This window comes from Stegostoma tigrinum, chromosome 45, assembly GCF_030684315.1.
Source record: "Stegostoma tigrinum isolate sSteTig4 chromosome 45, sSteTig4.hap1, whole genome shotgun sequence".
Taxonomy (NCBI): Eukaryota; Metazoa; Chordata; class Chondrichthyes; order Orectolobiformes; family Stegostomatidae; genus Stegostoma; species Stegostoma tigrinum.
Window position 1 is genome coordinate 9,710,455 of NC_081398.1, and position 13,342 is coordinate 9,723,796.

Sequence of the window (13,342 nt, forward strand, 5' to 3'; positions counted from 1 at the left end):
TCCTCTGCTGCTGCTTGGCCTGCTGTGTTCATCCAGCTCTACACCTTGTTATCTCTATCTGCTCACTTCATCAGCTTTCCATCTGGAAGCTGCTTATGTCTGGCTATACAGTAAGTGTGAACTGACTTTTATAGATCACCTTATCAAAAATTCTGCACATTGGACTTTCAGCTCTGTCCTTAAATCTAGCAGCTGAGTTGTCAATCTGAACAGTTCATAGCATAGGCAAGAAACAGTATCACACACAGGTATATTTTGAGATCCTGGGATATGTTGGGACCAACAATGAACAGGGTACAGCTTAATGCAGATCTGGATGGAGCTCAGATTTTCTTACTACTTAGTTAATTTCGTGATCAGTTTCACTGGATATTTCAGCATGATCCTGAACTGCTCTCTGAACTTGGTATTAGTCACACCGTAAATAAAAGTGTTTGTGCAGGAGCTCAAAATCTGCAACATGTATCCGAATTGTTCAAAGACAATGACAGAATTGGTGTAATCTGCAAAGTTAGCATCTGTAATGTTGTAATATAAGAATTCTGCAACCGTCGTCAACCATAACAGCGTGAAGCTGCCAGAAACAGCAAACAGCAAGATCACAGACTTCCTTCTGCTTGCCATTTCTGGGTCACTGTGATTCCCTCCTCTGCTCTGACCCCTCAGTTCCTTACGGACACGGCTCTTCACTAGAATGTGTCTGATAGTCAGAAAGTTGAGCAGCAAAATTAAAGCGAAGGGAAGCAATGGAGTTAGAACTGAGTCAAACCAGTCAAATATCACCCACCCAAGATCAGTAAAGTAGTTATCTTTTGTCAAGCAGTCCCATGGTACATTGTCAATGATCGCATCATGTTTTAAGGTAAAGTAGAATGGAAGGCTTTTTAAACAGAACAATAGCGAGGTCGTTGCAATCACTACCGCTGCAGTTTTCTCAGTGCAGTATTTTCTCTTCAGCTTCTGGCTACAAATGGCAACAAAGCGATCAAAGGTGAAAGAGACTGTGAACCAAACTGAAGTGTTTGTAGATATATGACTTAGGACAATAATAATACTACACACAGGAGTCATATCGAGGAAGGAACCCCGGAAGTAATAATAACTAACCCGATACAATATGACCTCATTGATCACAACAAGTAGATCTGCTGTTGCCATGGCTAACAGGTAGCGACTGATACAAACAGAGAGCCCACACTTTCCTTGGGACAGGATCACAATTGCCAGTAAATTAACTGCAAAAGAAAAATACAAAAAAGGTAAAAAAAGGTGGGAAATTGTTGATAAATATCTCATTCTTTATGCCTGAGAATAGGCAATAAAAATTTAATGTATATGACATCAAAGCCCTTTGCTGAATGAAGTATAATTGTGCATTATAATTGGATAATTCCTTGGAGTGAAGGGATTTTAGGCTGGCAGGAAAGTGCCTTCTCAGCCCAGAGTCAGTCTCCCATACTTAATCTGAATATCTGAAACTGGTAACAGCTTGTTTGGAGCTAACCTTTCATGGCATTGATGTTGAGGGTATGCCTTTCCAAAACATTGTTTTGTCTTTTTCTACAACCCCTGCTTTTGTAAATCACCTGCTCAGTTCCACTTCTCAGTCATCTGTTCAGATCCTTTTCCACATGGAGCTTTATAGGTTTCCCCAATTTAATGAGCAAATGCAAAATCACTTCTTTGCTCCACTAGACTTTGTTGTCAATAATTTTAAACTATTGTCACAAACTTTGTAAGCTGTTCTGAGCACTACTAAACATGAGTGAGTGAAAACAAATGCTTTCAGAGCAACAGTGCATCCTGTCTCCTGCATGAGAAAGACACCAGTTCTGTTTTCTGTTATGGATTCAATTGGTTATCTAAAATTTCATTTCCTCTTTAAGCTCATGCCCTTTACAAATAATTTACTCATATCATAAAGTAGTTATTTCTTAATTCAATCCTTTTGCAGAGAGGCGTGAAGCATTTCCTTCAAATCAGTTAAAAATGATCGATCCCATTTTCCTCTTAACATGTTTCCAAGATCATTTAGCCAACTCAGTGTTGACATCCTTTTCATTGGCATGATTTAAATTTAAGGCACTAGTTTTTAACTCCAATTCCCCCCTTCCAACTGATTGTGAAATTTCACATATTATGGCCTCTCTTCCTTAGAGGATCCTTCACCGTGATTTCATTTAGCCCCTAGCCGATGTATTTCTATTCTTAGTTGCTCGAGTGAGGTGTAGGAAGATTGAAAGTTGGCTAATGTTGTACCAGCATCTCAGAAAGGTGGTGAGGAAAAGCCAGAGAACCATAGACTGGTGAGCCGGTCATCAGCAGTGGGTAACTTGTTGGATGGGACTCTGAGGGGCAGGATTTACATGGTTTTTGGAAAGGCTAGGACTGTTTGGGGGTAGGCCAGCGTGGCTTTGTGTATGGGAAATTATGTCTCACTAACTTTGTTGAGTCCTTTGTATAGCCAACCATGTAGATAGATGAAGGCAGTGCAGTAGACAATGTCTTCATGGAATTTAGTGAGGCTTTCAACAAGGTACCACATGATAGACTGGTAAGCAAGGTTATATCACTTAGAATCTAGGAAGAGCTAGCCATTTGGATACAAATTTGGTTTGAAGTTTGTAGGCTGTGGGTCGTGGACGAGGGTTTTTTTTCGGACTGATGGCAAGTGACCAGCGCTGTGCTCCGAGCATTGGTACTGGGTCTATTGCATTTCGTCACTTATGTAAGTGATTTGGATGTTAATACAGTAGGTACGGTTTGTAAGTTTTCAGATGAAACCAAAATTGGTGGCCATGGGTACCCGCATGGGCCCAAGCTATGACTGTCTCTTTGTAGGTTATGTGGGACAATCCCTCTTCCGCACCTACACTGGCCCCAAACCCCACCTCTTCCTCCATTACATTGATGACTGTATCGGCGTCGCCTCGTGTTCCGAAGAGGAGCTCGAACAGTTCATCCACTTCACCAACACCTTCCACCCGAACCTTACATTCACCTGGACCCTCTCTGATGCCTCTTCCTCCTTCCTGGACCTCTCTGTCTACATGTCTGGCATCCACCTGGAAACCAAGATCCATTTTAAGCCTACCAACTCCCACAACTACCTAGAATATTCCTCCTCTCACCCACCTTCCTGTCAGAAGGCCAACCTCTATTCCCAATTCCTTTGCCTCCAGTGCATCTGCTCCTGAGTTGAAGCATTCCACTCTCGAACATCCCAGATGTCCTCATTTTTCAAGAACTGCAGCTTCCCCTCCACAGTGATCGAAAATGCCCCCGACCGTGTCTCCTACATTTCCCACAACTCATACCTCAATCTCATCTGCAAAAATAACCAAAACAGAATCCCCCTCGCCCTCAGGTACCATCCCACCAACCTCCAAATCCAACACATCATTCTCCGACATTTCCGCCATCTGCCCCCACCACCAAAGACATTTTTCCCTCCCACCCTTATGTGTTTTCCAGAGGGACCACTCTCTCCGTGACTCTCTTGTCTGCTCCACACTGCCAGCAGGCCCCACCACTCCCGACACTTTTCCCTGCCACCGAAGCAAGTGCTATACTTGCTCCCACACCTTCCCCTTCCCCCCCATCCCAGGCCCGATGAAGACATTTCACATCGTCAGATGTTCACCTGCACATCTGTTAATGTGATATTCTGTATCCGCTGTTCCCGTTGTGGCCTCCTCTAAATCAGGGAAACCAAATGAGGGCTTGGGGGCTGCTTTGTGGAACCCCTATTCTCTGTTCACAACAAACAACTGCACCTCCCATTCGTGAACCATTTCAATTCCCTCCGCCCACTCCTTGGACGACATGTCCATCCTGGGCCTCCTGCAGTGCCATAATGATGCCACTGGAAAGATGCAGGAACAGTATCTCATATTTCACTTGGGAACCCTGCAGCCCAAGGGTATCAATGTGGACTTCACAAGCTTCAAAATCTCCCCTCCCCTGACCACATTCCAAAACCAGCCCAGTTAGTCCCTGCCTCCCTAGCCATTCCTCCCACCTCGAGCTCCACCCCTATTCCCTACCCACTAACCTCATCCCGCCACCCCTGACCTGTCCATCCTCCCTGGACTGACCTATCCCCTCCCTAACTCCCCACCCCTACATTCACCTTCACTGGCTCTAACCCTGCCTCTTTGACCTGTCTGTCTCCTCTCACCCTACTTTCTCCTTGATCCATCTGCTATCCGCCTCCCCCCGTCTCCCTATTTATTTCAGAATCCCCTTCCCCTCCCCCATTTCTGAAGAAGGGTCTTGGCCCGAAATGTCAGCTTTCCTGCTCCTCTGATGCTGCTTGGCCTGCTGTGTTCATCCAGCTCTACACCTTGTTATCTCACTATACTGAAGTTATTTTGTCAGCCATAAAAGGACTGCTCTTCCTGTTGTAGTCTTTCACCCGAGAAAAGGGTTCCAGATCCTTGAAATGTACACGTTAATCTTTAAACATGAACAGTTACCTCTCCATTTCAGTGAAATCTTGGTATTTGTTGCTATAGGAATGGAGCGTAACGATAGAGGGGTGTGCCTTTACAAAGCATCAGTGAGACCACATTTGGAGTATTGCATTCTAGCTGGGTCTCCTTACTTGAAGGGGATGTAGTTGCTTTGGATGCAGGATAGAGGAGGTTCACTAAGTTGATTCCAGAGACGACGGGTTGTCTTATGAAGAGAGGTAGAACAGTTCAGGCCTATATTACGTAGAGTTTAGGAGAATGAGGTGAAATCTAATTGAGGTACATCAGATGCTAAGGAGGATTTCAGATGTGATGTAGAGAGAATGCTTCCGCATATGTGGCAATCTAGAACGAAACGTCATTGCTTTCTAATGTGAGTTATCAGATTTAAAACTGATGAGGAGAAATTACTTCTGTCAAGGGGTCTTGAATCTCTGGAACTCACTCCCCTCGAGTGCAGTGGACACTGGGACATTGAGTAAGTTAAAGAGGAGATAGAGTTTTAATTAGTAACCAGTTCAAGGGCTATGGAGAGCAGGCAGGCAAGTGGAGTTGATGTCGTGATAAAATGAATCATGATTGTATTGAATGTCTGAGCAGGTTTGAGGAACTGAATGACCTATTGCAGATCCTAGTTCCCATGGAGCTACCCATTCCCTCTCATCCTAAAATCATGCCTTGTACCTCATATCTTCACACTTTCCTTTGTTTAGCTACAATATCCTAGATTCAGACTGGACTACATTAGAAATCATACAGTATGGAAACAGAGGCCATTTCGCCCAACAAGTCCACACTGGCCCTCTGAAGAGCATCCCACCCAGACCCATTCCCCCACCTCTGCATTTCCCTTGTCTAACCCACCTAACCTAAACATCACTGGGCACTATGGGGCAATTGAGCACGGCCAATCCACCTAGTCTGCACAGCTTTGGACTGTAGGAGGAAACCCACACAGATGCCAGGAGAATGTGCAAACTCCTCTCAGACAGTCGCCCGAGCTGGGATCGAACCCGGGTTCCTGTGCTGTGAGGCAGCAGTGCTAACCATTGAGCCACCGTGCAGCCCACTTCAATTTCTATCACAATGAAGAGTTCAATCATGCTTTGGTCATCTTGTGCTAACAGATCTCTCACAAGAAGATTATTGATAAACTCCTTCTCATCGCACAAAACTGAATCTAGGAAACTATTTCCCTCATTGGTTCATCAATATGTGGGTCCACGAAGCTATATTTTACATATTTCAGCAGTGCACCCAGTACAATCTTATTCCTAATGTGCTTTGCTCAGTGTGTACCTGGATTAAAATTATTTCTGGTTACTGTAGTACCCTTGTTTTATTCATCGCTATTTCTTACTTCACCCCAGCTCTGCTTTCCCAACACTGATTGGAGACCTATAAATATCTCCCATTAATATTTTCATCTCTTGTTGCTTCTGAGCTCCACTCAGACTGGTTCTGCACCTTGATTTCCTGTGCCAACATCTTTTCTTGCTTTTGCACTGATTTATTCTTTCACAAAGAACATTAGCCCATCTCCTTTCCCCTCTTACCTGTCATCCACAAAGATTGCATTCTCTTGGATATTTAGTTCCCAGCCCTGGTCACCCTGCTGCCATCTTTCAATAATCATATTAGTTTACCTATTTGCAGCTTTTTCTGCTGTGAATTCATCTATCCTCCATGCTTTCAGATATTTTGGGCTTGTCTTTTTGACATTTCTGCACATTTCGTTGTACCATGGCTCATCTTTTTGACGTTTCTATATATTACTTTGCACCATGGCGCTATTTGCTGCTCATCATTGCTTCTGCTCCCTTCTGTTTTTGCTTTCTGCTTTTCTATAATCAATTTCCAATTTTGCTCCCCCGCTCTTGTTTCCACACTCACGTTTCCGTTTGCCTTAATGCTCAGGTGACCCTGCAACTTGCTGAAGTAGCCTGATATTCAAAGGTGCTGGATGTCAGCAGCCAAGATACACTGCTCCACTACAGTGAATGTTGATCTTAGATTCAAGGAGAATATTGTATATAATATAAATGAGATTTAGCTGAAATAATACAGAGCATCAGTCATACTAAATCTGGAACACACTGAACATTTTTGGACCACTTATCTAAGGATAGATATACAGGCATTGGAAGGCAGTCTACGTAAGTTAATACCAGCTATGGGGCGGGGGGGAACTGTCTCAGGAAGACAGATTGATTAGGTTGGGCCCATACTCATTGGAATGTAGAGGAATAAGAGGCTGCCTTATTGAAACATACAAGATTCTGAGGGACTTGACAGGTTGGATGTGGAAAAGTTGTTTCCCCTTATGGGAGAGTCTAGGATCAGAGGGCATCATCTCAGAAAAAGGTGTTGCACATTTAACACAGCAATGAGGAGCAATTTCTTGTCTGAGAGGGTAACGAGTCTGTGGAATCCTTTGCAACAGAGGGCTATCGAGATTAGGTCATTAAAGGCTGAGACAGACTGAGTTTTAATCAGAGGAGCAGAAAAGTTGATGTTTTGGGTCGGGGCCCTTCTTCAGAAATGACCCGTTTCTGAAGAAGCATCCTGACCCAAAGCGTCAACTTTCCTGTTCCTCTGATGCTGCCTGGCCTGCTGTGTTCCTCCAGCTCTGCACTGTGTCGTCTCTGACTCCAGCACCTGCAGTTCTCGCTGTCTCAGAGTTTTAATCAATAAGCTGATCAAGATCGATGGGGAAAAGGCAGGAAAGTGGAGTTGGGGATTATCAGGTCAACCACAACCTCTTTGAACAGCGGAACACTTGATGGGCTGAATGGCCTATTTCCATTCTTACATGTAATGGTCTTATAACTATGTGTGTACGGTATTAGATTGCTAAAAGTGAAGGGGCTTTATTCAACAGAGGGACAGTGCCACTATAAAGATGTACTGGCGCGAAGACTAGAATTAGGTTGTAACGCAGTGTAAGTTTTACATGCTCGGTAAGTCTGAAACTCCATTCCAAGTGCAATGAGGAGTTAATTATTGCCACCCAGCCAACTGAGCCAATTAGTACCCCAAGGGGTCAGGCTGTTGTAACAATGGATATTTTTAATGCTCCTCACAGCCTTGGTGTTGAAGATAGAACTTCCAAACTTACTCCCATCACATGCCTGTGTTATCAGCTCCAGCCTAGCTCACAGTGCTGCAATCAGCAAATGTCTGTAATATCTGGGACTTCCAATTACGCTCAGCTCACTAGCATTTCACACAATAGTGCCTAATTTCAGCCTTTTACCTAAATAAGCCACATGGTTCTCTCGAGTTGGGAGATTGGCCACCTGAAGTTGTCATTTTAAGGAGCTAAAAACAGTTTTTAGCGCAGCTCCATAAACAAGTAGAGCTGATGGATTACTGTATATTCTCAAACTTTTACACCTTTTTCTAATCAGCACAACATCTCAAACTCAAACAGGACTTCATTCAGGACAGTGAGGCAAAGGCTGAACATATTATAATCCCTAATTCCAACACATCACCTCAGACTAATCCAGCATCTAAAACTACCACTGCATTGCATCCTAATTCTGATGTTCACGCCAACACATCTTTGCAGTGACACTGTCCCTCTGTTGAATAAAGCTCCTCAAATTGATTCCTTTCCTAAAATAGAGCTCAGACAGATAAATCTCCTCTAACTAATATACCGTCTCACACTCATGCAGCACCTCATATGAATAGAGATTCTCTGTAACTCAAGCAAATAAATGTTAATACAGAATCTTTATTTAATACAGCAATTCAAAATTTGTAGTTTATAAATAACCTAACTGGACAACTCAGATAGACACAACATCCTGAACTGATACTAACCTTGAAACCGACCTCCCAATGTGGTCCATTACGTGTAGAATGGGTTCAACTTAACATGAGCAATTACATTTAATAGAAGCATTACAAATACAGTGAAGTGTGATACAGCTGTCTCTGTGATATCCAACAGTGAACCAGCACTTCATTATGTTGTTATTCACAACAGCAAAGGCAGAAACCAACTCACATAAGCTTTACAATGTTTAATTGATCATAGTAACTTACCTGGGACACCAATGATTGCGAGTACAAGGTAATATATTTTAACAAACTTATGAAATATTTCAATCATTTCTCTTGTGAAAGAGCCCCTCTGTGTTGCAGGCAGTCACTTCCAATTAGTTTCTGAGGTGATACAGTCCCAGTTTATAGCTTTTAGCATGTCCACTGGGACAGCTACATTGCAACATGTGAAGAAGGGCCACTGCACTCGAAGTGTAAACTTTGTTTTCTGCCTCCAGAGATGCTGAGTTTCTCCAGCACTTTCTGCTTTCTGTAGGCTGCTTCATCATCAGCTTATGTTTCAACGGCTTTGTCTAAACAGAGTTGACCATACCTCGTTAAATGCCAATTGTGGGTATTGAACATTGAATTTGGCAGATTGAAAGCTGCCAGTCATCCTGTTGTTGGGAGTCCCCAGTGTTAATCATAATGCAGCAATATTTATGTGTTCAGATACCTCTGTGACATCGCTTCAGGATAGGATAACATGCATCTGTTGAAGTTGCTGGTTCAACCGAAATGTTAAATAGAGCTTTGATAGCTAGGAACATTCAAGGGATTCATAGATTGTATGTTGATGACCAAAAGTCTGACTCACAGGGTTGGCATTATCTGGCCATCCAGGCAACTGAGTCAATTGGTACTCCAAGGAATCTGGGCTGCTGTTACAATGCACGTTCTTATACGCACCTTACAGCCTGGATGTTGAAAATTGAGTCTCCAACCTTACTCCCATCATGTACCTTGTTATCAAAGGGCTATTACTAGGCTAGAGGGAGTTCAGAAAAGATTTACCAGGATGTTGCCAGGAACGGAGGGTTTGAGTTGTAATTGAGTTGAGGCTGAATAGGTTAGGAATTGTTTTCACTGGAGCAAAGGATGCCAAGAGGCTACCTTATAGGGGTTTATAAAATCATGAGGAATATAGGTGTCTTTTCCATAGTGTTGGGCTTTTGAAGACTAGGGGAGACATAATTTTAAAGTGAGAGGAAAGAGATTTAAAAGGGACTTGAGGGGCATTGTTTTTACACAGACAGTGATTCATGTGTGGAATGAACTTCCAGAGGAAGTGTTGGGTGCTTGTACCGCTACAACGTTTAAAAGACATTCGGATCAGCACGTGAATAAGAGATGTTTGGAAGGATATGGGCCAAGCGCAGGCAGGTGGGACTAATTTAGTTTGGGATTGCAGTCAGCATGGACTGGTTGGGCTGAGGGGCGTGATTCCCCGCTGTATGACTGCATGATCAGAAGTCTTTCCCTCCATACCTGTCTGCAATTGATGTCTGTAGGAAGGATACAAATGTTGATCCTCAAACAATTTGGCTATGTCCTTCCTTGGCATCTGGTAACAGCAAAGCACTGTAGATGCTGGAGATCTGAAATGAAATCCAGGAATGCTAGGGAAACTGGGAAACTGCTATGAAATTCTATCAGAGAAATATGATTGTTCCTCATCATCAAATCTCAGAGTGGGAATCAAACATGGGACATCAAAGACAGTGAGGCAGTCCACTACACTAACTCAAGGAATTCAGTATTTAGACAATTCTATGTACAGTGCACCCCAGATCGAATGAACATTTATCTCAGATTAATTGTCTAGTGATAATACCAATTGGTCATCACCTCATTGCAAAGGCTGGAGGCAATGACCTGGTGTGTTAGTGCTGGAGTGTTAACGCAAAGACCCAGCTAACATTCTGGGAAACTGGGTTCAACTCCTGCCATGACAGATGGTAGAATTTGAATTTAATTTTAAAAACCTGGAATTAAGAATCTAATAATGACCACGAATTTGTTACCGATTGTTGGGAAAAACCCGTCTGGTTCATCAATACCCTTTAGGGAAGGAAACTGCAATCCTGACCTACATGTGACTCCAGAACCACAGCAATGTGGTTGACTCTTAACTGCCCTCTGGGCAATTAGGGATGGCTAATAAATGCTACCTAGCCAGTGCCACCCATATCCCATGAATGGATAAAATAACTTTACCACCATGTTTATGTGGTTGGCAATTCATAGTGACACCAGTGAAACAATCGCTGAATTTCATCGACAGTGATGATTCAGTCATAGAGCCATTGAGGTATGCAGCATGGAAACTGGCCCTTCAGCCCACTTCATCCTTGCTGATCAGGTTTCAAAAACTGAACTACTCTCATTTGTCTGCATTTGGCCTATGTCTCTTTAAATGTTTCCTCACCATGCACTATTGTAAATGTTGCCAACTCTACCACTTCCTCTGGCAGCTCATTCCATTCATGCACCGCCCTCTGCTGAAAAAGTTTGCCCCCAGGTCTCCTTTAAATTTTCCCTCTCTCGCATTAAACCCACGCCCTCCAGTTTTGGACTCCACATCTTGAGAAAAAAAGACCTTGGCTATTCACCTTATCTATGTCCCTCATGATTTTATGAACCTCTTTAAGGCCACCCCCAGTCTCCAATACTCCAGGGAATAAAGTCCATGCCTATTCAGCCTCTCGTTATAACACAAACCGTCCAGTCTCTTTTTTCATCCTTTTCACTTTAATAACACTCTTCCTATATCCACCATGGTTAGCACAGCCAGGAACCCGGGTTCGATTCCACCCTCAGGCAACTGTCTGTGTGGAGTTTGCACATTCTCCCTGTGTCTGCATGGGTTTCCTCTTGGTGCTCCGGTTTCCTCCCACAGTCCAAAGATCTGCAGGCTGGGTGGATTGGCCATGCTAAATTGCCTGTAGTGCTCAGGGATATTTAGGTTAGGTGGGTAAGATATGGGAAATTAGGGGAGTGGGTTTGGGCGGGATGCTCTTCAGAGGGGTGATGTGGACTTGTTGGGCTGAATGGCCTGTTTCCGGGCTGTAGGGGGTCTATGATTCTATAGCAGGGTGATGCGAATTGTACACAGTACCCCAAATGTGGCCTTACCTGTGTCTTCTGCAGATACAATATGATGCACCAACTCCTGTACTCAATGCTCTGACCAATGAAAGCAAGCATTCCAAAGGCTTTCTTCACCACCCTGCCTACATGTGACACCTACTGTCAAAGAGCTATGTATCTGAACCCAAAGTCTTCCTGTGCGAAAACACTCACCAGGGCTCTGTCATTATCTCTGCGTAAGTCGTGTCCTGGTTTGTCTCAGTAAAACACAAATGCCTCGCATTTATCTGAATTAAACTCATTCACCGTTCCTTGGTCCACTGCAACTACATGCCCTGGATAATCAACATACCCTACCCAAGACTTACCATCCATCATGTCCTTCTCCTTTGTGAATGCCAATGCAAGTATTTATTAATTGCCTAGCCCACATGTAAATTCTCTCCTTTGTCTTTGAGTGGACCTATCCCTTCCCTAGCTACCCTCTTGCTCCTTACACATGTTTAAAATTTCAGGGATTTTCCTTAATCCTGTTTGCCAAAGACATTTCATGGCCATTTTTTGCCTGCTGGGCTGATATTCTTCAAGACATCCATCTTGTCTTAAGTTGCCATAAGCTTCCATAAGCCTCCTTTTACTTCTTGTCTAAACTCTCTATTTCTCTTGCCGTCCAAGGTTCCCAAATCTTGCCATCCCCATCCTTCATTTTCACAGGAGTGCGCTGGTCCTGAAATCTAATCGACCGGCCATTAAATGACTCCCATGTTAGAAATGGATTTACCTCAAACAGTAGCCCTAAATCTACCTTCCTCAATTCCTGCTTAATATTTTGGTATTAACCTTTCCCAATTTAACTACCTTCACCTGAGACCTACTCTTATCCATGAGTAACTTCAAACTTACCGAATTTATTGCCACTGTTCCCGAAATATTCTGAAAGTTCGATCGCCTGACTGGGCTCATTCCCCAACCCAGTCCTAACATCGCCCTTTCCCAAAATGGACTACTCAAATATTGTTTCAAAATAAACACCCCACCCCCCGTGCCCCTTCCCTTCCATAGAACTGTGGTACTAAGTGAGTTCCAGTCAATATAGGGGAAGTTAAAATCACCCACGACAACAACGCTGTCGTTTTCTTACTCTTTTCTATGATCTGTCCACTATCAGTTCCTCTGGTTGTTGGGAGGCCTGTACATAGATATGATTTGATTTATTTATTGTCACATGTACCTGAGTACAGTGAGAAGCTTTGTTTGTGAGCAATACAGGCAGATCATAGTGAGCGAGGACATATAGGTCATTGGGTTAAAAAGTAAGCCATACAGGTTACACCTCATAGAACATGCGCTAGATCAACATTAACAAGATCAGCATTGTTTGAAGTTAGAGATCCATTCAGCAGTCAGATAATGGCAGTGAACAAACTATTCTTGAACCTGCCAGCGCATGTGTTCAAGCTTTTGTATTTCATGCCTTACAGAAGAGGTTGTAGGAGAGCATGACCGGGATGGGGTGGGCCTTTGATGATGTTGGAAGCCTTCACACAGCAATGAGATACATAAATGGAATCCATTGGTGGAAAGATTGGCTTCTGTGATGGTCTGGGCTGTACACACAACTTTCTGCACTTTCTTACGGTCCTGGGCAGAGCAGTTACCATACCAGGCCGTTATGCACCTGGACAGTATGCTTTCAATGATCCATCTGTAGAAGTTGGTGAGGGACCTTATAGACATGACAAATTTCCTGAGCTGCCTGAGGAAGAAGAAGTTTTGTTGTGCCTTCCTGACTGCCGCATCTATGTGGGAAGTCCAGGACTGGTTGTCAGTTATCATCACTCTGAGGAACTTGATGCTCTTCACTCTTTCAACCTCAGTTCTGCTGCTGTAGATTGGGGTGTGTTCTCCTCCTTTCTTCCTGAAATCAATGATCAGTTATTTTT

General features: G+C 43.5%; 1 protein-coding gene across 1 annotated transcript; it reads right to left on the reverse strand.

Annotated features, from left to right (window-relative positions):
- Positions 1-336: 336 nt before the first annotated feature.
- Positions 337-8,598, reverse strand: LOC125448672 (probable G-protein coupled receptor 139). Its single transcript, XM_059642679.1, has 2 exons — positions 8,532-8,598; positions 337-1,235 (listed from the first exon to the last, which is right to left on the reverse strand). Exons 1-2 carry the CDS (start codon positions 8,596-8,598, stop codon positions 337-339), a joined length of 966 nt encoding a protein of 321 aa, XP_059498662.1.
- Positions 8,599-13,342: the final 4,744 nt, after the last annotated feature.